Source organism: Arvicanthis niloticus, chromosome X (assembly GCF_011762505.2).
Source record: "Arvicanthis niloticus isolate mArvNil1 chromosome X, mArvNil1.pat.X, whole genome shotgun sequence".
Lineage (NCBI taxonomy): Eukaryota > Metazoa > Chordata > Mammalia > Rodentia > Muridae > Arvicanthis > Arvicanthis niloticus.
Window position 1 is genome coordinate 59,987,476 of NC_047679.1, and position 27,306 is coordinate 60,014,781.

General features: G+C 34.2%; 1 protein-coding gene across 3 annotated transcripts; it reads left to right on the top strand.

Moving 5' to 3' along the window:
• The first annotated feature begins 1,190 nt into the window (after positions 1 to 1,190).
• On the top strand, positions 1,191 to 24,470 carry LOC117695431 (putative P2Y purinoceptor 10). 3 transcript variants are annotated; one of them, XM_076918327.1, is made up of 2 exons: positions 1,191 to 1,364; positions 21,836 to 24,470. In XM_076918327.1, exon 2 carries the CDS (start codon positions 22,033 to 22,035, stop codon positions 23,089 to 23,091), a length of 1,059 nt encoding a protein of 352 aa, XP_076774442.1. In that variant the 5' UTR covers positions 1,191 to 1,364; positions 21,836 to 22,032; the 3' UTR covers positions 23,092 to 24,470. The 3 variants fall into 3 exon arrangements, with proteins under 3 accessions (XP_076774442.1, XP_076774441.1, XP_034342203.1); XM_076918326.1 differs by lacking the exon at positions 1,191 to 1,364 and adding an exon at positions 1,755 to 1,843; XM_034486312.2 differs by lacking the exon at positions 1,191 to 1,364 and adding an exon at positions 1,852 to 2,014.
• The last annotated feature ends 2,836 nt before the right edge of the window (positions 24,471 to 27,306 follow it).

A 27,306-nucleotide genomic window follows, 5' to 3' on the forward strand; every position in this document is an offset into this window, starting at 1 on the left:
CCCTGAGTGCATTTGAATGAAAAGATAATAGTCTAATTTGCTTAGCAGGATGAAAAGGTGCAGAGACAGGTACACACCCATTGCTGACTTTGGTGATAATATAACCAGTCACTTCTAACTTATGTCGCTTTGATTTCCTTACCTTAGAGCATTGGACTTTGAATTGTGATGGAGGACAAAACAAAACAAAACCAAACCAAAAAAAAAAAATTCTCCCATAAGTTGCTTTTGTGGGGTATTTTATCACAGCAATAAGAAAGAATCTAAGATATCCAGGCAGTAATCCTGGGTTCCCTGGCTTTACATTTTTGGGTAATTACTTATTTTTTCTTTTTTCCTCTTGAGGCTTCATGCTTCATAGCAACGTCATACACATTTGCTTTTTCTGCTATAATATAAGAAAATAGAAACTACTCTATGCAAAAGAGAAAGGGCCAGAATAAAATAGGTTTCCAGGGATTCCCATAGTATCATAGATATTGAAACTTTAAAATAGTAAAACAAAGGTCACTGGGGAGGAACTTTCAGTTTCAAATCTTTGCTTTTGCTTTTCTTCATGTTTTAAATGAAAGTCTGTAGGTAACTACTACTTAGCCATTTCAGTGGGGCCATAAGATTATGAAATCCTAAAGATCCTTATCACTCCACTCTGAGAAATCGTGATGCTTTTCAAGCATTTCGTTCCTTTTTCCAGCTATGCTTAAAGCTACCCTAACAATGTCTTTACAGTATAATTTTAAGAATTTAATATGTTAGTTAGTATTGTTTAAGTATATGAAGACACAATTCTTAACCTCAAAGAAGACCACAAATCACACATTAAGTCATCTGTTTTGCGTGACCTTACTAATCACTATCTTTTTGGTGATTTCAAATTATTCCATTTGGTTGACCCAATAAGATTTGTCCTAACTCTCAAAGAAGTTCTTATTATTGCCATTCTTTAATTTCTAAAACAGACAATATGGGAAAATGTAGCTACATTCTAATTTGGAAATATTGACCTCATATAGCCAGCCTGAAAGTCATATGTGACTCAGACATATGCCTGCATGTACATAGGGGGAAAAAGGAAGAAGAAAGATGATGATAGAATAAGATGGGCGTGTGCATAGCAGGAAGCTCAGTACATTCTTGACAAATTCTCTCGAAGTACTATAGCAAAGGCACATGACATTTTATGTCTTTAGATAGAAACACTAGCCATTGTAGTCATGGGATGTAATGATATCTGGAAGCACAGTTATCTTTTATAAGTTTAAGCAAACTGTGGAGTAGTTTAGCTACCTAGTAGCTTTCTCAGTACTGGGAATGGATTTCTCTAAGAAGTAGATGCTGGAAGATTGCAGCAGAAAGAAGTTATGGTAAGGAATAAAATATGACGGAAAAAATGGGGGATCAATATAAAATTGATACTTACTGCTTTCTATAAAAATGCAATTAGAATTTTATATATGTAACAATTGAATTTTCAGTGGTAAAATAAAATTTTAACAGTTAAGCTGGCTTTTTGCATAGCCCACAATTTAAATGTTCAGAATAGACTGAGACAACAACTGTAATACGTGGCAAATTAAAGTCAGATACTCTGTTCCTGATTGAAGAAGTGTACAAATCATGGAAACTCTGAATTTATCAAAGCCAAAATTTGAATTTACTTTGCCCACAATATCCTCTGAGGCAAAGGCTTTCCCAAACAACTGAGTGATGCTGACGGACAGTTCTACCTCCCATTAGAGGTAAATGATTTTGTTTTTTTTCCTGTTTTGCTGAATAAACTACGCTACTTCCTCTTCTAGCTGTAAAAGCCTGCAGTTCACTACAGGATATCTGGGTAGAAAGGGTAAGGTTCTTGGCTTTCTCTTCATACATTCAAAAATAGAACTAGAAACCTCTGTGAATTGAAAACGACAGTGTGAATTTTTGCTGCTTCCACTGAAAACTCAATTCTGAGTCTGCTAATATCTTACCTTTGGGGGGATATATTGTTATGAAGAATGGAGACTTCAGTGAGGTAATATCTATTTATAAGTTTAAGTGGTTAAAATGTTCGCTGAAACTGCTGCATGCTTTCTGAGAGGAAATGTGGCTGTCTGGATAGAAAGCTCCTTTCTCTACAATTTTACATGCCACTGACAAAAACCAGGGGTCCAGACTTGTATTAAACATTGCTCCTAACAATTCTATGTTAAAGTTGAGATTGTGGTTCATTAAATGCATTTTTGTTAGTGTGAGCCAACGGGAGAAAATAAACTTACAATTTTAAACCCATGGTTTGTGTCAACCAAGTTAAAGCAGCATTCAAGTAGTAAATGCATCTAAGTGCCTTAATCTTTTCATAAGATGAGACTTGACATGTTTTCTCAGATTGGGACATTTTCCATGCATGCATTTTCCGGTGGGATGTGATGGCTTCAAATAGCACAAAAGGATTTTCATCAAGCCTTAGAACTTAGCACAGCTGTCGAGTCTCAATGGGGCTGATTCTCAGCTTACGATGAACATTTCTTTGGATGTATTTTTAATTTGAGAACATGGGAAGCATTTTAGAAGGCGTTCCAAACATTTTGCTGTTCTTTTTAGAAGGAATTCCTTCTGTGGTTTTTAAAAAACGTGTTCTTTTTAAAGTCTGCTAATTTCACATGTGGAATTTGATTCTTCTATACGTAAAATTATCAACAATATGTAAAATTACATGTGATTTTATGTGACATTGTAAGCCTTAGTAAAATATGTTTAATGTATTTATTAGGAAAATATAAATAAAACCTATTTACACTAACTTTTTTCTTCTCCTGAGATAAAGAAATCAGTGTATTTTGTGCAAATTTAATTTCCTCCAGAGTGAAGTGTTGAAGACAGTAAATCCCCCTCTTTAAAAAAATCTACAAATGAAGTTTTTTTTTTTTTTAATTTGGGATAAATGCTTTATTGTACTACTGGTTTTTTTCCAGTAACAAAATGAAACTAACAGCTGTAGACTACATGAGCATGACTCACAGGATGGCACTATGTGTATATTACGGTTGCCAAGCGGCACCATACTGTCTGCTATTGAGAGAGCTCTGCCTAATCTCTCTGACCACAAGTATGGGTGGGGCTTTTTTTTCCTATAGCAAAGTTGTTCCAAAGTGACTGATACTCAAGCCAGTATACGAAATCCAGGCAGGCTTAGAAGCTGCAAAGCTCTGGGAATCTCAAGAGGGGCTGAAATCAACAGTACTCTCTGGACAGACCCTCCTTAGAAACAGTTTTGGTGGGGTTTTGACAAAAGATATCCTCAGAAGACTTAAAAGTTCTGGGTGGAGTTTTCACCACCAGACGACTTCCCCTTCCCCCACTCCACCCAGGAAGTTTAATGAGAAGAAAGATCAGTTATTCAAGTGGCTTCTGAGACTAGATGAGGGAAGAAGGAAATTAATCATCCATGTGTCCCTAGCAGCAGACTTTAACACAGAGTTGGAGCTTAGTAGGGACTAGATGTTTGCTGAATTGTAGAACCCTAGGGGAAGGGAGAGGTTTCTGTTGGCTGACTCTGTGCTGATGTCTTACTTTCTGCAGCTGTGAATGTGTGTCCTAGAAGGCTGAGAAAGAAATTATTCACTAGAGCATGAGACATTTTCCACTTGGTCAAACTTATTGCTCAAGATTGGAAAAATAATACTTGCCTGAAGTTTCTAGTGGTATAAAATTATAATATACCACTAGAGTTAGACTTACAAATTGGCAACTGCCTAGGCACATTATTCTGAGGCTGGGAAAGAAAAAAAAGACAACACTTTGAACTGGAAGTGTTTCTCTTTGTCTTTAACCAGAAATGTCACTATGAATAAGCTAATGCAGAGGTTATTTATGGTCTCTCAAAGTTCTCCTTTCTTAAAACACAAGTGATTCTAATCATGGCAAAAGGTTAAGCTAGTGAAAAATTAGCTAATGAGTTTATTGGCTGAGTTTTTCGTTCAGTTGGTAGATTTTTTTCACAAACCAGAAAGGTCTACATTTTGAAATGTACTAAGTAATTGAAAAGGAGGTAAGGGAACCAAAAGGAGAGACATTACACAGCAGGGATAAAGAGACATTTTCTGACTTCTAACATTTTGCCTACTTATTAACCAGGAGTGTAGTTAAAATACATACTTAGATCACAACAGCAGAATATAGTTATAAATGTGGACACTTTCAATCATCGGGTAAAAATTTCTTTTCTATGTTTGGAAATTTCAATTTCACTTCTTAAACTTTATTACAAACATGTGGCATAATTTATTTTTGTAATTTCCATATCTTTTCAATCATTTATTTTTCTCCTAAAACATTTTTAAATTTACAAATAGTGGTGTATGTTTATGAAGTACCATATGATCTTTGATCATAAGCTTCCTTTCTGTAGTAAAAATATTAAAAATGTATTCCTTTAGAAATCTTGTCATATATATTGTTATTTACTATGATCACCATGTAATGAAGTTCATTGTTATAACATTTTCTTGCTTAATGTTTTACTTTTTGTTTTTTAAGTTTTAGTATTTTGAGACAGGGTTCATCCTTGCAGCCCTAGCTGTTCTGGAACTTTCTCTGTAGAAGACCTGGCCTCAAACTCAGAGATCCGCCTTCCTGAGTGCTACTATTAAAGACATGCATAACCAGGCCTGATAACTTTGTACAATTTAATTACCATTTCATTTTTTCCATCTATCCTCACCCTAGTCTCTGGTAGACCTTTTTTCTCTGTTTCTAAGAAATCAGTATTTTTTAAATTTCACATATAAGTGAGATTTGGGACATTTTTAAATCTAGTATATTTTACTTAGTACATTGTCTTTCATTTCTACCCATTTTGTTGCATGTAATATACTTCATTCCAATATTATACATTATTTCCTTGTGTATATATGGCACATTTATATTCATTTTTCTATTTGTAGACTTACTGCTTTCATATCTTGACTATTTGTGACTAATCATGAAATTAGCATGAAAATGCTAATATGAAAATGTTGATATATCAACATACTGGTTTTAATTATTTGGATATATGCTCAAGATTAGAGTTACTGGATCATATACTTTTATTTTATGTTTTTGAAGAAAATGAATTTTGTTTTCAAAAGTGACTGTACTGATTCCCATTCCTACCAGTAGTGTTCAAGTGTTTTTTTTTTTTTTCTGGATGGCTTCTGTGTGTTGGCTTTGGCCTGAAGGGAGGCTGAAGCACTTACTTCTGTGGGTAAGTCAGAGAACTCAATGTTCGGCTTGACTTAACATAAAGCATCCCAGAATTGCTCACATGAAAGCTGGTCTGATGGCAGATTCAGTTCAATGGCTGCTTGAGATGCTTCTGAAAGATTTGCAATTTAACTTTCTTCAGCCTGAGAGTGATATTTACAACAAACAAAAGCAAATTAGAAACCCATTTCTTTTTTTGGATATTTTATTTACAGTTCATATGTTATCCCTTTACCCCATTTCCCCCATCCCCACCACCGCCCAGGAACCCCCTATCCATCTCCCTTCCTCCTGCTTCTATGAGGATGTGCCCCCACCTACACCCCACTCCCACCTCCCCACCCTCAAATTACCCCACACTCGACATCCAGCCTTCATGGGACCAAGGATCTCCTCTCCCACCTATGCCCCACAAGGCCATCCTCCCCTACATATACAGCTGGAGCCATGGGTTCCTCCCTATGTGCTCCCAGGCTGGTGATTTAGACCCTGGGAGCTCTGGTTGGTTGGTATTGTAGAAATCCATTTCTTAACTTTGGATTACACTCATTAAAATCACCAACATGAGTGGAGATGCAATGATTTCCTCCATATATATATATATATATATATATAATGTATGAAGCATCTGGGACACACTCTTCTTTTATTAGTTTCCAGACAGTTGAGCCTTAATGAACCTCATCAAATTAAAAAAATTATTTGCAAATATATTTTTGTTTCACAAGAAATTGAAAAAAATAATGATTCTTTGTATACATTTCACCAAGTTTTCCCTAAGGATAAGATCTTAAGGAACTATAGTATATTATCAAAAGCAGGAAGTTGAATGTGATATAATACAATGAACTAGACTGCAGAACTTATTTATATTTCATTGGTTTTGGCAAGTACTCATGTGTGTGAATTTTATCACATACATTCATATGTTCAAACAATATCACTATCTGAAAAATTTTCATCAGCACAAAAGCTCTACTTATATCTGAGCCCAGCCTAGTCCACAGCACTTTGATAATGTTTCATATGCTTTCCACATTACCATTTATTTTTGCATTGAGTACACTATACAAATAGAATGAAGTAATAAATACCCCTTTTTTGATGGGGCATTTTCACACATCTAGTTCCTTTGAAACCTATATGTTTAGTTTTCTGTATCAATAGATGGTTCAATTTATTAATAAACATGACACCAGGATAGGGCTATAACAAACCTTGTTTATCTATTTACCTATTAATCCACTAAAGTATTTGAGTTGTTTCCATTCTGTTTTAGAGGGAGAACATTATAGCTAAAGGGCAGAGAGTATTTAGTTACAAGTTTCTTATGGCTATAGTTTGATTTTTCTATGGCACCAACATAGAAGAGCTTCTAGGATTAGTATATGTACTTTTAGTTCTGCTAAAATCTGTCAAATATCTTTGCAGAACAATTGATATTTAACATAGAGAATTAATGTATGGAAGATCCACTTGTTCTGTCTCCCTGTAACATTTGCTGTTGCAAATACTTTCGTTATACAGCCTAGTAAGTACATTATAACTCATTGTAGATTTAAGTTGTATTTCCCTTCGTATAATGTCCCCTTTCTTTCTCTCCTTTCTCTCCTCTTCCCTCCTCCTCCCCTTTCTCTTCTTCCCTCCCCTGTATGTGTGTGTAAGTGTGTTTCACAGTTCCATTTTGAAAAAATAAACTATTCATGTCCTTTCTCCGTTTTCTAGTTACATTGTTTCCTTAAGTTGTGCTTTAAGAGTTTTCTTTAATATATATCAAATACAAATTTCTTCTTACATTTGTAGCTTACAAGCATTTTTCTTCAAAGCTTTGCCTTTCTTTACATCTTCTTAACCTCTTTCATAGAACAGAGTTTTAAACTTTCACAAGGTCAAATTTTGTTATTTTATTTAGTTTTTTTTTCCTATACTATCATTTTGTGTAATAGCTAAGAAAATTTTACTAACAAATTCTGAAGACTTTTCACACCCTGGTGCTTAATATCATTATGTTTTTATAGTTAGTTTTATAGTATGAGGCATTTTGTGTATGGTTTAACAAACTTTTATTCTCCTATGAGTATATAGTTATCAAAATACCATTGACTAAGGGCTAATTTTTCTTTATTAAATTTTGTACTTCTGTAAAATTAGAAAAGTGTGCATTTTTATGTTGTTTTGTTCTTTTCACTTAATTTACTTAAGCAAAATTTTTTAGTGTTCCAAACTACCATGTTTTTTTTTTATTGCTGTGGGAGTCACAACTGGGTAGAGTGGAGTAAGCTTATAGTTACAGCTGTTTGGTAGGCTGAAGCAAAAGTTATGAGTTCAAAGTCAGCCTGGATTACAGAGCAAGTTAAAGGCCAGCCTAGTTAACTGAGTGAAACCTTGTCTCAAAATTTAAAAGAAAGAAAAAAAGCACAAAATCATGTTCAGTGATTGCCCTAAATTTGTCTTTCATAACTATCTTATTTATTGTCGTTTCTTTGCCTCATGATAAAAGTTTTCAAATAAGCAGCATCATATTCTATGAAAATATCTGCTGGAGTTTGGGATCTTAGTAAACTATAAATCAGGCTAAGGAGAGTGTACATCTGTCCTATTGATTCTCTGTGGTGATAAAACATTAATAAATAACCACTTAGGGGAAGAAAGGGTTTATTTCAGTTTAAAACTCTTAGGTCAACGCCTCAACTCAAGAAACTCAGGATAAGGACTCAGGGCAAAAATCAGCAAAAACTGAAGCAGTGACTGTGAACAACTTCTGCTTACTAGCTTGCTTTGCTATACAACCCAGGACAACCTGCCCAAGGGTGATGCCACTCACAGTGGACTGGACCTTCTCTCCTCAATCAAGAAAATGCTCCAGAGACTTGCATACAGGCCAATCTGATGGAGTCATTTTCTCAATTGAGATTCCCTCTTTCTAGGTGACTCCGGTTTGTGTGAAATTGACAATAACTAACAAGAATAACATCTAGACCTTTAAATATATATTTTAAAAAGATTTCTGAGAATTTCATACATGAATACACTATTTGCATCAACCACCCCACCCTTTCCTTCTCCAACTCTACTACCTCAAACTATTTCTGATTCAAAACCTCATCTTCTATAACAGTTTTTGTTACATATTTAAAATGTATATAATATATAATTAATATAATATATGATATAATATAACATATCATATAACATATAACATATAATATATAATATATAATAATATATGATATATACATATATTATTTTCATAATATATATAGAGATAAACACATATAGTTTGTTGGTTATAAATACAACTGTTTAGAGATGACCCCTTAGGATTGGCCTTTATAATCTTGCAATTCACAAACACATATTTTTAGATATAAACCTGGACATTATATCAGCATTTTGTACATTTCAATATATAGTTCCTGTGTATGTTCTGTTAGATTTATATACAACTATGCAAGGATTTTTCTGCTGTTATAAATGTATCACTGTTGTATCTATGAATTTTTTAAATTTAATTTTAATTTTTTAACTTTTCCTCTTTATATCATGCACAATCACCCACAGCCCCCTTCTGGCCAATCTCTCCCACAATTTTTTCTCAACCATCTCCCTGTCTTCTCTGACTTGTTGGGGGCCCCTGGATACCCCTCCACTATTGCATTTAACGTCTTTGGGAGGTTAGGGCCTTCCTAGATTCCTTCATTTTTTTTAAACTTGAAAGTCATTGTTTTCAAATAAATATTATGTCTTTTTTGGTTTATATTTGCTCTTTATTTCTTCTTTTCTCTGTCTTATTGTGATGGCTAGAGCTTCTGGTAGTATCTTGAATGATGACACTATCTGCAACTGATTGTGTTGAGATCGTTTCTGAATATTTCTAGTTTTTATAAAGTTGTAATATGACTACGGGATTTTGTCCAGTTCATTAGTTGATATGTTCCTGTGATATTTCTTCCTTTACATATTAATGAAATTGATAAGAATGTTGCATTTTAAAACTTCAAATTAGACTTTTGCTCATTTAGTACGTTTTATCTGATCCTTTTTATATATCAGTGTACTTTGCCTCCATCCTGATATTGTATTTTTTCAGTTTGTATTGATGGGTTTGTGGTTGATTTCTGTATTTATTGCAATGAATGATACTGCTATTAACATTCACACATGAATTTTATCATTCTTGAAGTTTTAATTTCTTTGGTTATAATGCATGGAGCTGGATGGCTTGAGCCATACAGTAATTCTGTGTAACATTTTGAGGCACTTCCAACCTGTGTTACAAAACAGCACTACATTTAATGTTCTAACCAGAAATATACTCTAATTGTTATCCATGTTCTCTAATATTTCTTATTTCTGACTTGTCATTTTAATATAGTGGGTATGAATTGTCAGCCCAAGGCTGTGGCTTTTATTACTTAATCTAGGACAGGTTCCATATGCTTGTCTAACCATTTACTATTAAATTTACATTAACTAGAGAATTCTAGCCAGATATTTTTTCCTCAAACCCCCCAGCACGGTACACTTTCTGAATCACAGATTGTCCTTCTAAAACATCAGCTGTGACACACAAATTCAGATAGGATCATGCCTCCTGGGACTTTAACTTTTGAGCAAAATGGATAGTCATGGTCACCTTTACATGTTCTTTTCACCAAGAGTATTAAGTTTGCTATAATCTTCAGGGGGGCAGTTGCAGGAAGAGGCTATAATATTGCAGTAGTACACCTTCATTTGTGTTTACACATCATACAGAACCATTTGAAAACCATACCAGAATTTAGTTCTGTAGTTAATGGACTATATCCTAAAGCATAATGGTCCTGACTGTGAAGTTTGTTTTACTTTTCATGGAGGTTATTTGTGCTTTTGGAGTTGTTAAAGTCTGGTATATATAATTTACATTTGATAATGGATTACTGCTATACATTTATAAATTTGTGGCACTAAAGGGCTAGTTTACTTAGTCTAAGATGACCAACTCAAGTCGCATGTTAACTCTTTAGGAAGGCCAACTAACAATCCTACAACACATCCTGAAAAGGATGACAGTTTTTCCTTCCAAATTACAATAATGTACAATGTTATTTGCCTATAAGGAGTCTCCAAAAAGCTCCTTATATATAGTATTGTCATCTGTTGATGCCATAAATATTATTTCTGCTGCATTGCAACATTGATTTGCTACAGAGGGTGTGTCCTGAAAGCCAATAGACATTATACATTTGTGGATCATTTAGTACATTTATTTTCTTAGTTTATTTGGGAAACATAAGCTAAAGAGCTTATAGTCATGAACTCAAAGTAAGAAGTATAATATCAAGGTAAAGTACCATGGGGTCCTAGTGATAATTTTCTTTGATTCTGGCAAATACTTGGTAGGTTCTTCACACATCTTTACATGGTGGAAGGCAAATCTCTGAGAGCACTTTTACAATTAGCAGTTACATTCATAAGGACTTCACTTAACCACTTTCCTCCAAATTTCACCCTTTAGTATAATCTTATTGGTGAGTTTATTCTAACATGGAGATTTTAGGGGACCACAAATTGCACAAACAAAAAGTAGCAAAGCCTGCATGGTTTACCCAAATGTGAAAGAAAGCACCTTTGAAATGGCATGTTATCTGTCACCTTTATTGGGTTATGTCAACATAGTCCACAGAAATAGTTAGACATTTCACAGAGATAGAAGGCTTGTGATTTATACATCGTGCCTTACTTATTGACACCTACTAGGACTAGAATGATATTCTTGGTTTAGAAGCACGAGGTCTTAGGGTAGTGAGTCTTGAAAAGAATCAGAGACACTACCACACAGGATGCTATCATAAATTCCCAAGGCAAAGGGACAGTAAAATCTTTAGGCAGAATTCAGGGGCCTGTTTTGACTAAAGAGAACACAGAACAATTTAGATGTTTAATATTGCCAGCTTCACTTGAATTTGTTGTTGTGTTTCCAGTTCAGATTTATTATCTGTGTATTTCCAGTCAGTGCTTTTCTTTAAGAAAATTATTTATGTAATTGGAAACTTAAAAGATGACATTTGTTTTGGTTGAACTAAATTGGCCCTATGACAGCAGAAGATAAGATTTTTTTTAATAGAAAATGAAAGTGCTTATAAATTATCAACATGAAACTTCAGCTTCAAATTCAATCCATGGGCTTAAACTTTTCTTTTGTCATTTCCTCTTACATATTGAGAAATAAGCAATTCTATTCTGTATTTCTACATATTTGAAGTTTATAAGTATAATGGATAAATACACAATATTCTACAACTTCATTGAATTTAAGATTGATTAGAAAATTTCAATGACAATATTTTGAGTACCTCAATTGCCAAATCACACCTTGGGCTGCCATGATGTTTTTACCATCTACAGTAGTCATTGAGACATTTAATTCTAATCAGATTAGTGAACATCAAATTCATAAAATTCCAGGAAAAATTCCAAAATTCATTCTTAAGATGGTTCTTTTTAAAAAGTACTCCAGCAACTCATATCAATGTCAGTCAATATTCAATTTGTGAAACAGAACTAGTAAGCATAAATTAAGAGACAGGTCACAAGGAATTGCCTATACCACAGTATATGCTGGCTAGGCAAAGCAGAAATTATGAAGTCAGATTGTCCTTTCAGAATAAGCAGGATCAAATACACAGGCTGAAGCCACTACCTGCAAATTTCTTTGTGGAAGTCTCTACTGTTACAGTTTCCAATGGGTTGAAAGGTATCTATGCAGATTATCTAAATGATTTCCCCTAAAGCATTTCATGGAAATGTTTTGAAACATATTAAAATCTTGTCATATGCTTGATTATCTGGAATGAATCTCTTCCACTGAGATTTTAGAGTGAAAGTCAGAGCTCTGGCAGCCCCAAGAAGCTTACTTCATTACACACCCCAATAGTCCAATTAAAAAAAATAAGCAATCTCGAAAAGTAGAAAGAGAAGAGTTCTCAAGGACTCCAAGTACATGTTTGCAGAGCTGACGTGAATTTTAGATTTAAACAGAGCAAGAATCAGGGGCAAAAAGTATTACTAAGCAGTATTTATGGATATAAGGCCAATGTGCCATCAGCTGATGTAATGCAGAAAGACATACATAAAAGTATGGCAGAGATTTCAGGTTCATTCCAGTTTTTAGTAACCTTGTGAGTACAAGTGAGGAGTCGGTGATATTTTAGCATAAGCAGCTTCCAATTAGTTGTTATACACACAGCTTTGCCTAAGGTAGTGTTCCATCTTTGTGAGAAACAAAGACAAGGAGAAATCATGAGGACAAGACCCCCATGAATATGGAGTCACTGCCTCTTTCCCCCAAACGTGCAGACCTACACACCACCTAGTGGTGGAAGCAGTAAGTGCATGAAAAATGTTCAAGATCCTTGCCAACCAGGAAACAAATCAAAACATTGCCACTGTTTTGATAACCCAGAATAACTTCCACCAAGGGAAATAAAAGTATTGGTATTATGTGTATTGTGCTTTGAGGGAGAAATTTTCCCCATAGGCTCAGATATTTAAAGATGTTGTCCCCAGTTGGTGACACTGTTAATGGAAGTTATGGAATCTTTACAATGTTATGGCTTTGTTGGAGGAAATGTGTCACTGGGGTGGGATTTGAACTTTATAGCTTTGTTCCACTTGCAGTTTGCTCTTTGTTTCATGTTGTTGGCTGAAGATATGATCTTTCAGCTTCCTGGTCCAGCTGCCTGCTGTCATGCCTCTTCTTGCCATTACGATCTTCACCTCTGGAATTGTAAGCTAAAGTAATTTTAAGTTCTTGGTCATAGTATTTTTAACTCAGAACCAGGAAAGCAACCAATACAACATTAAAAAAAGGAATTGTTTTGTTCTGTTAATTAAAATGTCTATTAGTCTAGCTGTTATGAAAACCACTATGGACAATCTTCAAAAACCTAAAATCAGAGCTATCATGTTATTCTGTGAGGAATGAATGATAGCCGAATATTTATATTTATTTCACTACTATCCACAAAAAGCTATATATAGAATTATCCAAGCTGTAGTTTAATGAAGGAATAGGTAAAGGCAGTGTTGTATAATAGGGGTATTCATCAAGCTTGAAGTAGAAAATGATTTCATCACAAGGAAAATGGAAAAGAAAACCTGAAGCACAGTCTGTTAGACAAAATAAGTCAGACTAAGAAACACAACTATCACATTTGTTTTGATGAATGGAAAATTTAACATTATGTATGTATAATGAAAGTAGAAAGGAGACTAATTTGGGGTGGGGTCACCAATGGGAAAGAGAAAAAAGAAGGGGAAAAGAGAATGGAGTAATATGCAAATTAATTGTGTACATGTATGAAAATATCCATAAGGAAAACTACTGTTTTGTATAATTACTATGTTCTAAAAAGAGATAGCTGCAACTTATGCTTTTCTTTACAGTACTATCTACAATTGAAAAGATAAGGAATCTTCTTAGGAGCTCATAAAGTTGTGTGTGTGTGTGTTCATGCGTGATTGAATAGTACTATATCTTAGCTGAGATAATAGATGAAAACATCAAGGCAGTGATGGCTACCAACTTCCTACTTTCCTGCTCAGCTATTCAGTTGTTCTATAATCATCAAATTATTATTTCTTCTAACATATTATTGGTTCTCTTCTAGAGCACCCCTTGATCACACACTTCACAAATTCCCCAGACACTGTAAAATCATGTACATGTTTCCAGTTGCCAAATTATAAGTTGCATTTCTAAACTTTAAAATATATTCTATTAATCTATATGGTGTCTATCATTATGCTCCAGCCACATTGATTATTGTCATTACAAATGTGAAAGTCTGCATTGTCTATGTTTTCTCTCTTATTATAAGCTCTTTGTATTTTTGGAGAAATTTTTTTGCATCATTTTGTCAATAAGGCAGCTATGATTTGACAGACATTGCAATTAATTTGTAGAACATTATGGCTCCATTGGCATTTTAACAACATTGAACCTTAAGTCTTAATTCATTTTTTAAAAGCTTTATAAGTCATTAGTGAAGCCTTCAGAGCTTACTCTTTTCATTCTGGTATGATTATTGATTGTGAATTTTGTTTCCTTTCTTCTTAGGTCCATTTGATATCTAAAAGAAAAAAATTAAAATAAAATTTGGCTAGTTTCTGTAAATATTTAAATTTAGCCATATAAACATTGACACACTGTTGTTAATAGTATTTTTATAACCCTTATTCTAGTCAGTCAGTAATGTCTTCTCTTTCAACCCTTGTTATTAGTAAGTTGTGGTATTTTTTTGCTTAATTTATTTTTCTAGTCAAGTTAAAGGCTTCACAGTTTTGTTTATGTATTCAAGGAACAAATTTTGGCTTCATTTGTTTATTTCTATTATTTTATATTATATTTGTTTATTCATATTGTAATGTTGCAAGATTTTCATTTAGTGTTTTTTTTCTATTGATGCTTCTATAATGTAGAATGTTAGGCCATAGATTTCAAAATGCTCTTTTAATATATCTTTTAATCTAAAACTTTTTTTCTAAAGACTAATTAAAACATTTTTATATTTTTCTTGTGATATTTTTACCCACCTGTTACTTAACAGCTTGTAAGTTTCTTTTTTTAAAGAGTTTATTTATTTTATATATATGATGAGTACACTGTAGCTGTCTTTAGACATACCAGAAAAGGGCATTAGATCCTATTACAGATGGTTGTGAGCCACCATGAGGTCACTGGGAATTGAACTCAGAACCTCTGGAAGAGGAGTCAGTACTCTTAACCACTGAGCCATCTCTCCAGCCCATAAGTTTCTTTATATTTGTTAAAGTACAAAATTTCCTTCTCTTAATTCATCTCTCCTCTTTCTAGTTTGCCGACCTTTGCCTTGAATTATTGAGCTTTAGTCTTAGTCAGGGAACTAAAATTAAGGCATATGACACCCTTAACATATTAGTAGATTTGTTTCAGTGTTTTAGTGCTGAGAATGAATTCAGAGTCTTGTGAATATTGATAATACATTACATCTGTTCTCTGTAGGAAACATATAGTTGAATATAGTCATTCATTTTATTCCATTTTACCAATGTATACCTTTCCCCCAATGTGTCTAATTTGCTTAGGTTTGATTTCAGACATTTAGGCATTAATGGGATTCTCGAGTATTCATTGTCTCAATATTTCATGGTATTATAACATTATTTATTGAATATTCTAATTCCTTGTCAATTATGTCACATAGAAATTTCCTTGTGAATATTTTTTATTTATTTATTTATTTATTTATTTATTTATTTATTTATTTATGTTTCTTTGGCCTTCACTGTTGATTTTCTCAGTTGTTTGCACTTGAATCCCTTACCTTAAAGAACTTCACTTCAGATTAATATCAGTTCAATTTCAATGAGACTTAGAAGCTAAACAAGAGACAAAGACAGTGGCTATTTGTGTCAGGATAGAACTGAGTAAAACAGGATAAAAGAAGTGACTATATATTTTAAAGTTCAAGAGAATAGGAATATGATTTGGTGATTATGTCTAAGGCTAGTCATCAGTACACATCGTAGGGATTAAGTCATAGCATCATTAAGTCATATAGCATCATGTAAATGCACACTTCCAAAGGAGTAGGAACTATGTTTCAAAAACACTAAGATAATATGCACATTAAGGAGGTTATAACTTAAAATCTATTCTCCAAACACTATAAAATTATGTACCAGCTTTCAGTTGTCAAATTCTGAGTTGTTATGAGTTTTAAATCATACAAAGGTATAGAAGGTACATTAGGAATTTTCAGTAAATTCCATTGTCATGAAATATGGTACCCATGCAGTTGTAAGTTGGCAAATACATTAAAAATCCAAAGAAAATTGAGATTGAGAGGGCTTATAAAGTCATGAGCAGATTCCTGAGGTAAATGAAACTTAAACTGAGCTTTGAAATGTATTTATATTTTGTCTTCTCTTATGACTCAGAAGAATTTCACAAAACAAAAGAGAATAAAAGCGGTAAGCACCATGACATTACTATATACCAGATGCAAACATTGTGAAAATTAGCTTCCGTCTTTGAACGTATAAACAATGGTGCAACATTGTGTAATTTACAAGACTGTAGATAAGATAAATCAAGAAAAACAACTCATAAGCACAGATACTTGTTTTCAAGCTAAGATCTGTCTGAAAATAGTCGCTAGTTGTACTACTATAGTATATTTATGGTCAAGGAAGAAAAATAAACAAAGCCAGAAAACTGAATTTAAGTTACATTGGCACCAGATAAAAAAGAATTTGAAATAGGTGGCTTTGGGACAAAGTTTATGAGTTTTTCCAAATTCTGGGGGAGGGGGTAGTAGTAAAATCAGAAATAGATTTTACTGTTAAAATGAAAATCAGCCACAAATGAGCAAAGCATTTTTACCAGCTATATTTTGAAGCCAAAGAAAGTCTTAAAGTCACTGTGTCCTTTGACTTTTATTGAACCTCCTGTTTTGAGGTTCCTAACACTGAAGGAGGACTAGGAAGTTTAAGACAAAGTAATTTGTTTTCTTATAACGCATGTTTTGTCTTAACATAGTTTGGATTTTGAGAAACATTGTTTATACAAGTGCTAAAGCCACAGCATGGCTGGGACTCTGAACATTAAAAAATAATTTTTGTGTGGAACTAGTTGTATAAGAAGTTTCAGAAATAAGTTCAATGATCCTTGCACAAAGATGTATTGGATAATAAATAACTATTTTAGATAACTGAGATTGTTTTTCAATTGTGAAAATTTATTTATTTTTTTAAACAGAGAACCCTAACTATTTTTAAAAACCTAAATACTATGCAGTATTTTAACTTTTAAAAATTAGGTTTCTTTTTATCTTATGTGCATGAGTTTTCTGCTTGCATGTATGTCTGTGCACCACGTGTGTGCCTGCTCTAAGAGGAGGTGGTGTACCCTCCCTGTGAGGACTGGGAATCTAACCCCAGTCCTTTGCAATAACAAGTGCTTTTAATCACTGAGCAAAACCTCCTTTAATGTTTTGTATTATTATTAGTAGTATTTTTTCAGGATATCAAGAAGGGAGAGATACTTGAGTATAGATAAAGATTCCAGACTATACTAGAAATTATTGGAAAATAGACCACAAACTTGTCAAAAAATTTCCTCATCTCCAATGTGGAAAAGAAAAAAAAATGAGTTAAATGATATGAAAAGGTTTGTGTGTGTGTGTGTGTGTGTGTGTGTGAGAGAGAGAGAGAGAGAGAGAGAGAGAGAGAGAGAGAGAGAGAGAGAGAGAGAGAAAACACTTTCCTGAGCCAAAACAATTCTTTCTGGTATTGGAGGTATGTTACAGCAGTCATTTTCAGAGCGGACTTTGAATTCCATGAGATAATTATTATAAATGCTTATTAGTGGTTCCCATTTCAGATCTACTGAATGAGAAATTCTAGTAGGACTGCATTCTAGATCACTCTGCAGAATGATTAACTTTGAGGACCATGTATTAAAGTATTTAGATTTGTAGTTACAGGCCTATTTAAAGTGTAACTTTCAAGACTATTTTTTCATTATGATGTTAAGATAACTCTTGTAGTTTTCTAACTACAGCTGATCCATCAGCCATGTGCTGAGGGATGAGTCATACAATCTGGAGGTCTACTGTGCATCATCACAAAATAGCACTTAGAATACTGGAGAGTAGTTAGCAGGAAATCTTAAGTAGTCTCTCAAAAATCATAAATATATGAGGTAAAGGATATATTATTTACATTTATTTAAATATTTAACAGTGTATACAGCTATGTTCAGCATATGAATTCACAATTTGTCAGCTATCATTTGATTGAGTCATACTTAGCTATATTGTACTACTACTAGATAGATAGGATTTGATCTATTTGGAACATTGATCTATTTGACATTGTGATGTTACAGAAAAGAACATGGACTTTGAAGTTTCATATGGGAAACCTTCTTGGATAATTTGAATATACATTTAATGCCTAGCAACCCAACTTAAAATTTAAGAAACAGGTTGTTCTGAGATATAAAGATGGATGTGCAATAATGTTATCATGGCTTTTAATTTTGTTTTTTGAGAAAAGATCTCATAGGACACGAGGTTGCCCTTGATATATCTATGTAATAATGATGACCTTGAACTCTTGATCTTCCTTTCAGAACCTTCCCAAGTTGGAATTATAGGCAGGTACCACCATCCTGGACTTTCTAATTGTTTCTAATAACAAAGGAAATGGTAATCTACTACAATGTCCATTAATTAAATAAATCATACTAGATAATTCTAATAAAAATGTAAATATCAATTAAATTTATGATTTAAATGTTACTGACATGGACTTTTACAGTAACTATGATTAAGTGATTAAAACTGTGTTTATAAATTTATATGTATATAGAAGTCAAATTCACTTAAAATGGCTTTATATGAATTAATTTATAAATCAGCATACATAGAAAAATTTCCTGGAATTTTTGAATGAAACTGTTGAGCCTGATAAATGTTTTATATATAAATGTCTGTGTATGGATAAAACCAGACTGTATCAGAATCTCAGGCCGAGTATTTTACATTAATAAAATTTGTTTTGTCTTTGCTTATCTTGGTTTTCTAATAGAACTCAATTCCTTATGTGTAGAAATAATGAAAGATTAAAAATAAAGTAATTAAGGTTTTTTTAAAAGGTAGCTTCTTATACAATTTTATCGTCATGGACTAGAATCATTCATTTAAAACTAGTGTATTTTCCCTGGAATAATTGGAAAGAAGAGATCCCTCTTGCTTTAACAGTTCAGTGTCAAGGTTAGTGGTCTAAAACCTGGCATTGGTTCATTTCTGAACATTTGTGCTATCGTATAATTACAAAAATGTGCTTTCCATCTTCAAAGTTTCTGTGGTGAGAGCCAAGAGACCCCAGTTCAGCCATCACCACTATCTCTCTATGTGAACTTAAACTTTTAGTTTTCCCTATTCTGGCATTGTTTTCCTCTTTTAAAAAGTAACTGACTCTTATCTAGATTCCTCTACCAGATCTATAATTTAGGAATTTATAATATATCTAGAAATATAAATCTCTAGAAAATGATTATGAAGTATGGAAGCTTAAAACAAGAATAAACCAAGTCTTCTAAAATACTGTAGAGAGGAATTTGTTTCTGAAGTTCACGGGATGCCTATTGATCTCTCCTTTAATTTTTCTATTAATGAGGTTTCAAACAAATCCCTTTCAAGTGGCTATTTATTTGAACATTGGTGTACTTATGACACCTGGTGGTCAAGCCAAACATCACAGCTAAATTCTAATCCCCAGACACTCATTCATTCCCATTCATTCTCTTCCTCTCAGAGACTTTCTGTCTCTCATATTCAATTGTCTTTCATAAAATTAATTATACAACAGTCAACAGACACTTCAAAGATTCAAGACCTCTACTAGACTTTTATTTTGGGAGGAAAAGATGTAATAAGAGGGTGAGTATTTGGCACATAGATTTCTAGCTATTTTACACAGTAAGGCCACCTGGGGAAAAAGTGACCTCATCATGCCAGAAATATTATGTGACACTTACTAAAGAGAATGGACAGAATTATGGAGATGGTAAATGCAGAAAAATGACTTTTTTAACTTGTGGATGTCAAAAAATGCTTCATGGAGGAAGTGACTCTTGTCTTTTGGAAGCCTCATTTTGTTCATCTGACAAAACAGCCATTATGTATCATTGTTTCTTAACATTGGTGTCAAAGATTGATAGAATCTACACACAGTACCCATTATAGCATCTGACCAAAATAAACATTTAGTAATTGTTACTCATGTTCATAATGAAACCAAAGATGGTAGAATTTGAATACTCCACCTCGTTTGTGTTTTGAAAGTATTTTTTTAAAAATTAGTCTGAATATAAACAACACAATATCAATTATTTCACTTAGTCAAGAAAATTATTAAAAGGTGATAGTGTTGTCTCTGTTTACACTCAACTGAACCAATCGCCCCATTCAGCTGCATATTTAACTCAGTGGAAAAAAAAATGAAAGTAGCTGTTTGCCTGAATGACCTGGTTGTTTGACTAAGCCCTGAACTTTCAGCACAGTAAATACAGTTTATCCAAGAGTTACATGCACTCACTGCAGAGACATCAAATGGGTTTTAACACTGTATGGGCTTTGTCTGAATTGACCACATTTTTACAATTTTTAATTGGCTGTTTCTATGTTTGTATACATGGTCTGAGACCCTATATTACTTTCCAGACTAAATCAAGAGCCATTGCAACATATGCATTTTACTTGACCACTTGAGTACTTGTTACCATTAAGCCTGATTCATTTTTTGGCTTCATTAAAAGTATAGCCCTTTCAAGTACTAAAAAGTACAATGAAACATTAAAATATTCTTTATTCTTTTGTGTTTGAAATCAGAGTATATAAAATATATTTCATAAAATATTATCAAACATTTAGCAGTTAAACTTTTGCTTCAGGAATAAAATAAGCTGTACTGTAGTGGCTTTTGGCCAAAAGTAATAATGACCTAACATAAAACAAAACCAAGAACAAGGAAAATGTCATATTAGGGAAATGAATGTTTAATCTGGATAAGGATGATTTGCGAAAAGACATGATTGTTATCTTGAGATATCTGAAGAGCTTTCATGTCTAACAGGGAGTAGACTACTTTGTCTTTTTGACATGAATAACTAAGTTGAAACAACATGAGAACAGATCTTAAATCACTAAATAGATGGAAGATATTTCTAAAATTTATGATCACTGAATATATAATATTTACATGAATAATTTTCACTGGAACTGAGAGCTAAAGGGAAGAAACAACCGCTTGCTTCATGTATGATGGGATACCATCTAGAGCTTTTGGTAGTTGACTGAAATTCTGAGAAGATAGTTGCAGTGTATATAAGTGTCTGGAGCTGCCATGGTATGTCTAATAAACACGGAACTTTTGTGAAAGAGCTTATAGAAGGTGTTACAAACAAAACAAACCATGCTTTCAGTAAATATTGAAGAAGGGAGCTCTGTTTTTCCCAAGACTATGTCATCCAGAAAGCCTGGTGACCTGCCAGTCCTTGGTTAGAGCCTTAATCCATGAGTCGTTCACATGAATTCATAGCTCACCTTAGCAATCATCTAATAATTTATAAGGTAGCTATTGGACATGGATTAAGATTTCATTTACCCAGAGATGATGACAGTAACTCTGCTAAATCTCAAACTTTAGGCAGAAACAGTTATACACATCCAACATGGAACTTCACATGGGTGTTGGGATATTTGTCTGGGGGCTATTTGTCCATGAGATCTTGGATGTTGGTTGGCTATGAAACTTTGGTGATTCTTTGTCTGAGTAAAATCCTAGCTAAAGTTGTCAAAATAAGGATCTTAAAATATCATGAAAACATTCTTGAAAATAACTTCCTTACTACTATTTATCTTTTGGTAAATTGCTACACTATTTTAATTTTACATAGATGAGAGCTTTCAAATTTATGAAAGTACATATTTAAACACCTCTGTGGTAGGAATACAACCAATACACATATTCACATGTGTGTTGACATGCTTCTGACTCTTTGTTTTATTTTCTACAGAAATCACCATGCAAAGGCTTTTCCTAAGGAAGGAACATGAACACTCAAGATGGGAAGTAACAGCATAAACAGTATGAGAGTAAAGTACACTTATCTACAGGTGCTGTTTCAGTACTTCCTCTTTGCAACCACCTATATCTTTTGGCAGGAGCCATAATTCCATAGTTTTCCCTGCTGAACACACTGAGATATTCAAGATGGGCAGCAATAGTACCAGCGCTGCTGAGAGGAATTGCAATGTCACTTTTTTGACATTTCAGTACTCTTTGTATGCAACCACCTACATCTTCATATTCATTCCGGGTCTCCTGGCTAACAGTGCAGCCCTGTGGGTTCTGTGCCGCTTCATCAGCAAGAAGAACAAGGCCATCATCTTCATGATCAACCTCTCAGTGGCAGACCTTGCTCATGTTCTGTCCTTACCTCTTCGGATTTACTATTATATCAATCGTCACTGGCCGTTCCAGAGGGCCCTTTGCCTGCTTTGCTTCTATCTGAAATATCTCAACATGTATGCCAGCATTTTTTTCTTGACCTGCATTAGCCTTCAGAGGTGCCTCTTTCTCCTCAAGCCATTCAGAGCTAGAAACTGGAAGCGTAGGTACGACGTGGGAATCAGTGCTGTCATCTGGATTGTTGTGGGGACTGCCTGTTTGCCACTTCCCATCCTGAGAAGTGCTGGCTTAGCCAATAAAAGTGAATCATGCTTTGCTGATTTAGGGCTTCACGACATTAGTATGGCTTCTTCCATTGGTATGATAACTGCTGCTGAACTTGGAGGATTTGTATTGCCTGTTGTAATTATTACATATTGCACATGGAAAACAAGAAAATCTTTACAGGAATTCCAAGATCCACCTCAGAATATTAAGGAGAGGAAAAAGGCTTTGAGAATGGTCCTAATGTGTGCAGTGGTATTCATAGTCTGTTTCACTCCTTACCATCTCAACTTCCCGTTCTTTATGATGGTAAAGCAACGTGTTTTCTCAAACTGTTCCTTTATTAAGAGCACTCTGTGTTTCCACACCATTTCCTTGTGTCTTGCAAATCTGAACTGTTGTCTTGATCCAGTTGTGTATTATTTTATGACGTCAGAATTTCGTGATCAATTTTCAGAACATGGGAGTTTGGTCATCCAGTCATGTTTGCGTTGTAAGGACAGTACTTTGGAAATTCGTCAGAGGAAGGAGAATCTTCAGACAATCTCTCTGGAATGTTTGGATATTCCAATACAATGTGATGAAATGGTTATCTAAAATAATCTTTATACTCTGTCACTTGAGCCATTTCAGTGTGATACTGGGTGTCATGAAGAAACCCAGCCACTTCACTCTAAATAATCTGTCTACAGGAGTTCTGTATGACAAGATTATTAGTGGACTATGTGAGGAAAAAAACTATCTTCACACAATATAATAATCAAGAGAAATAACCATATACCTGTTCCTCAGTAATGGGGCCAATATTCTCATCTTTAACTGAGAAAAATAAAATATATTAAAACTTAGTGGACATGTACAAGTTATCCCAACCTTAAAAATTCTACATTAGAATATGTCCCTATCTTTATTTAGAAAACACACACTACTTGAGCCAATTGTATTACAGAGAGATGGCTTTTCATATTTATATGAATTATGGAAATTAAAACAGTATAACTTAAAATATCTATAAGATTATCTTTTTCCTCACTTTGAAGAAAATCATCAATTCCAATGAGCCTTTCAAAATTATCTTAAGCCACAGACAATGCAAACACCTGAAATAGAATTGTACTCTGCATATTTAAAAATGGTGTTAAAGGCTTATAACAAAAACTCTGTCTGAATGGCTGCGAGTTTGTGATATGATACATACTTTTTACTGTCACTAATTGGGAAATATTCTCATATATCTTTATTAAGATCCACCTGTCTAGGTGTATTGTTTCCTATGTAACTTCACTGGATACATTTAAATCAACAGATTAATTAAGACTCACAGAACTCATACGGTTTTCATTTTGGTAAGGTTTAGTGAGTCTAATTATTTTTTAAGTAGAATATACCAATGAACTGAATCAAATTTTATTATTAATGCAGAACAATCATTGCCACTTAAAAAAACCCTATCTGAATTATTACTAATATAAATCATCCACACTGGAAAATTTGAATCTTACCATTTTCAAATATTGGATATCATTAAAGTAAAATTTTATAAAGCAATGGTTAGTTTTATAAATTACTCTTTTTGTCTTGTCTCTACTTTTTTGGTGTCTACTTTTTCAAGTAACCTTTAGTTTTTATTATATTTTTGGGTTAGGATATAAAGAAATGGACTTCATGGTGATATTTTCATATGCATATATCATCATACTTGGTTCTTATTTACTCCCATAGCCTTCTCTTAGCTACCCTCTACTTCCTGTTGGTGCCTTCCTTCTAAATTCTCTGTTTTGCACTCCTGATACAAATGTTTATTACGTCTTGTATTTGATTACCTCCCTTATCATACTTTGTAAGCATCTTGTTTACATGTCTCCTTCTCCTCTCTACGTTTATGTTTTGCATATATAACATATATTATAAATATATAATTAAAATTGTGATTTTGTCTGACTTATTTTGCTTTACACACTTATCTTCAGTTCCAAAAATGCTGTAATTTAATTTTTCTTTACATATCAATAAAATTCCATTGTTTATACATACTACATTTTTTGATCTATTCATACATTGAGTATGTAGACTAGTTCTATAGCTTTTCTATGGAGAATAAACATGCAATAACATGCATGTATAAACTATCTGTGATGGAACAGAAACTGAAGGAGGGGCCATCAGGAGACCTTTCCACCTGGGTATTCACCCCATGTACAGCCACCTAATCTAAACACTGTTGTGGATGGCTGGAAGTGCATAATGTGAGGAACATGATATAGCTGTCTCCTTAGAGGTCAGCCAAAGACTAAAACACTCAGAGGACAATGTTCACAATTAACCACTGATATGATCAGGGGTTTCCCAATGGAGAACTTAGTGAGAGGACTGAAGGAGCAGAAAGGGTTATTGACCCCAGGTGGAAAGCAACAATACCAAGCAACCAGAGCCCCCCAGGGTCTAAACCACCAGCCTGGGAACACATAGGGAGGGACCCAAGACTCTAGAGGTATATGTAGGTGAGGATGGCCCTGTCGGACATAGGTGGGAGAGGAGTTTCTTGATCCCATAAAAAAATGAATGAAAAATGAATGAATGAACACACAGTGGGGGGGGATGTGAGTGTGGGGAGGGGATAGTGAGGGGGGTAGGTGTGGTCACTGCCTCATAGAAATATGAGGAGGGGGATGGGATAGGTTTCTGGGTGGTGGGAGGAAGTAGGCTAAGGGGATAAAATCTGAAACGTAAATACTACAACCAATTTTAAGAAGCGGGGGGGGGGGGAAGTCTTCAGAACCAACATCTTAAAAAAAAATGTCAGCCCCCTGGGGGTGGGAAATTTTTTTTTTCTTGATACTAAAACTTGTTCTGAGAATTGTATATTGCAGAATACACAGCCTTGGTGTATCTACTCATCAAGCATACTGAGCAGACCTGCCCAAACCTCTGATGTCCTGGAATTCCATCTGGATTCAGTGAAGACACAGCATCAGAGGCTTATCAACTTACTCTCCCCCCCACCCCTCTTCTAAAATCTCAACGCCCTTAATCAGCTTGAAGAAGTTAAAGAAGAGTCAGTGCCCCTATTCCCTGAGCTTGGGGACTAATGTGGTTAATAATGGTCTGTCTTTCTAGGGACAAGTAGTGGTTTTGTTGGAACAGGGGGGATTAGCTAGGACTTACTGCATAGCCATAACCTACTGGTAGAAATCTGTATAATTATTATCAAGATGAAGTTATAAATTCTTAAATGGTACAAAATTTACTTTGATCTCAAATTTAAGGTTTTCATTGGTACAAGCCTCTTATTAATATAAAAATGAGATGAATATTGATACACTCATGGGCATTGTGCCTGTATAACACATTTAGGAATACAATGCCTAGACCCAGCCCTTTTTTAACTTTTTAAACTGATTTGGGACGGTTATCCTATGAGTTAAGGGACTATAGCAAATTCATATTTTTGAGTTTATTGTTAGGGTGCTTTTCATATTTTACTTAGAAATAGCTGAGAGGAGTTAACAGAAAACAGTCCAGGTTACCTTACATGGATAGTTGGTTTTCAAAACATCAGAAGTCCATAGAACTGGTGCTACAAATATTTATATATTAATGTTCATATTGATTAGAGACCTGTCTGCTCCTGACAGCTTCCTGTCGTGGATTCTAAGAAGAAATTGAGCATCCTTGGAGTTACTCCAGTTGTGTGGTAACAGCCACTAGGCAAGAATTGCCTCTTTCCATCTACAGACAAATTACTGTCCAGAAAAGGACACACATGCAGAATAGTCGACTGATTATATCTGCCTAGACAGAGTAATCAGTCCTTAATAATCCTGCATCACCAAGGTCTGTCAGATGATTCTGGGCCAGAAGGCTGAAGATTTGATGCTCCAACGTTTGGTAGTATAGGGGCTTTTCAGGTGTTCAGAGGTCTCTATAAATTGGCTAAGTTTTAGAAGCTATGCTTTGTGCTTCCCACAATTATAGTTAACTCAGTCATTCTGGATTTCTGACGGGGTTGAAAACTTATAGCTATTTACCATAAGAGACAAGATTTGAGTGGATGGTTGTCAGCTGACATTCATCCTAAAGCCAGGTTCAGAACTAAATGTTTTAGTTAGGATAGACGACAGAGGTGCTGGTTAGTCAACAAAATGATGGACTGGGTATTAGGACTATCTTGTACCTCACTGGTACAAATTGGCATAATTATGCTCTAATTGTATTTTGAGAGAAAAGTTTCATTTTAACAGGAAGGGTGATGTGTAGGAGGAGCTAAGGTAGGAGGAGTACTGAGAGGAAGAAAAGGAGTAAGAAGAGGAGGAGAAGAAGGAGAGGAGAAGCTAGGTGATGAAAGAGAGAAAGAGGGAGGAGACAGGGAGGCAGATGTTCATGTAACTCCACCAGTCAAAGATAGTTGTTATATCTAGGTTGGTCAGTGGGTTACACCTCTGATTGAACAATTCCAAACTTATAACGCTTATGATTAACATTATTTTAAAAAAATGTATAAATGCAAAAAGGAAAAGGGGGCATGGGATAGGGGTTTTCTAAGGGGGGGAATGGGGAAAGGGGATGGCATCTGAAGTGTAAATAAAATATCTAATAAAAAAAATAAAAAAAAATTTGATTCTAATATCTCACTTTTCTTTGTTCTGTAAGTCCAAATTATTGAAGAAAACTCCTCTCTTATGATTGAAAGAGGAGTGTGCTTTCTAATGATTTGGAGAAAATGTTTCTGTATTATTTTTATGTATATGTGTATTTTAACTGCATATATGTCTGAACAGCATCTGTGTTCAGTGCAAAGGAAGTACAGATGAG

Bases quoted from the DNA above. Each gene is read 5' to 3' on its own strand.
- LOC117695431 (XM_076918327.1), top strand. From the start codon at position 22,033: ATGGGCAGCAATAGTACCAGCGCTGCTGAGAGGAATTGCAATGTCACT.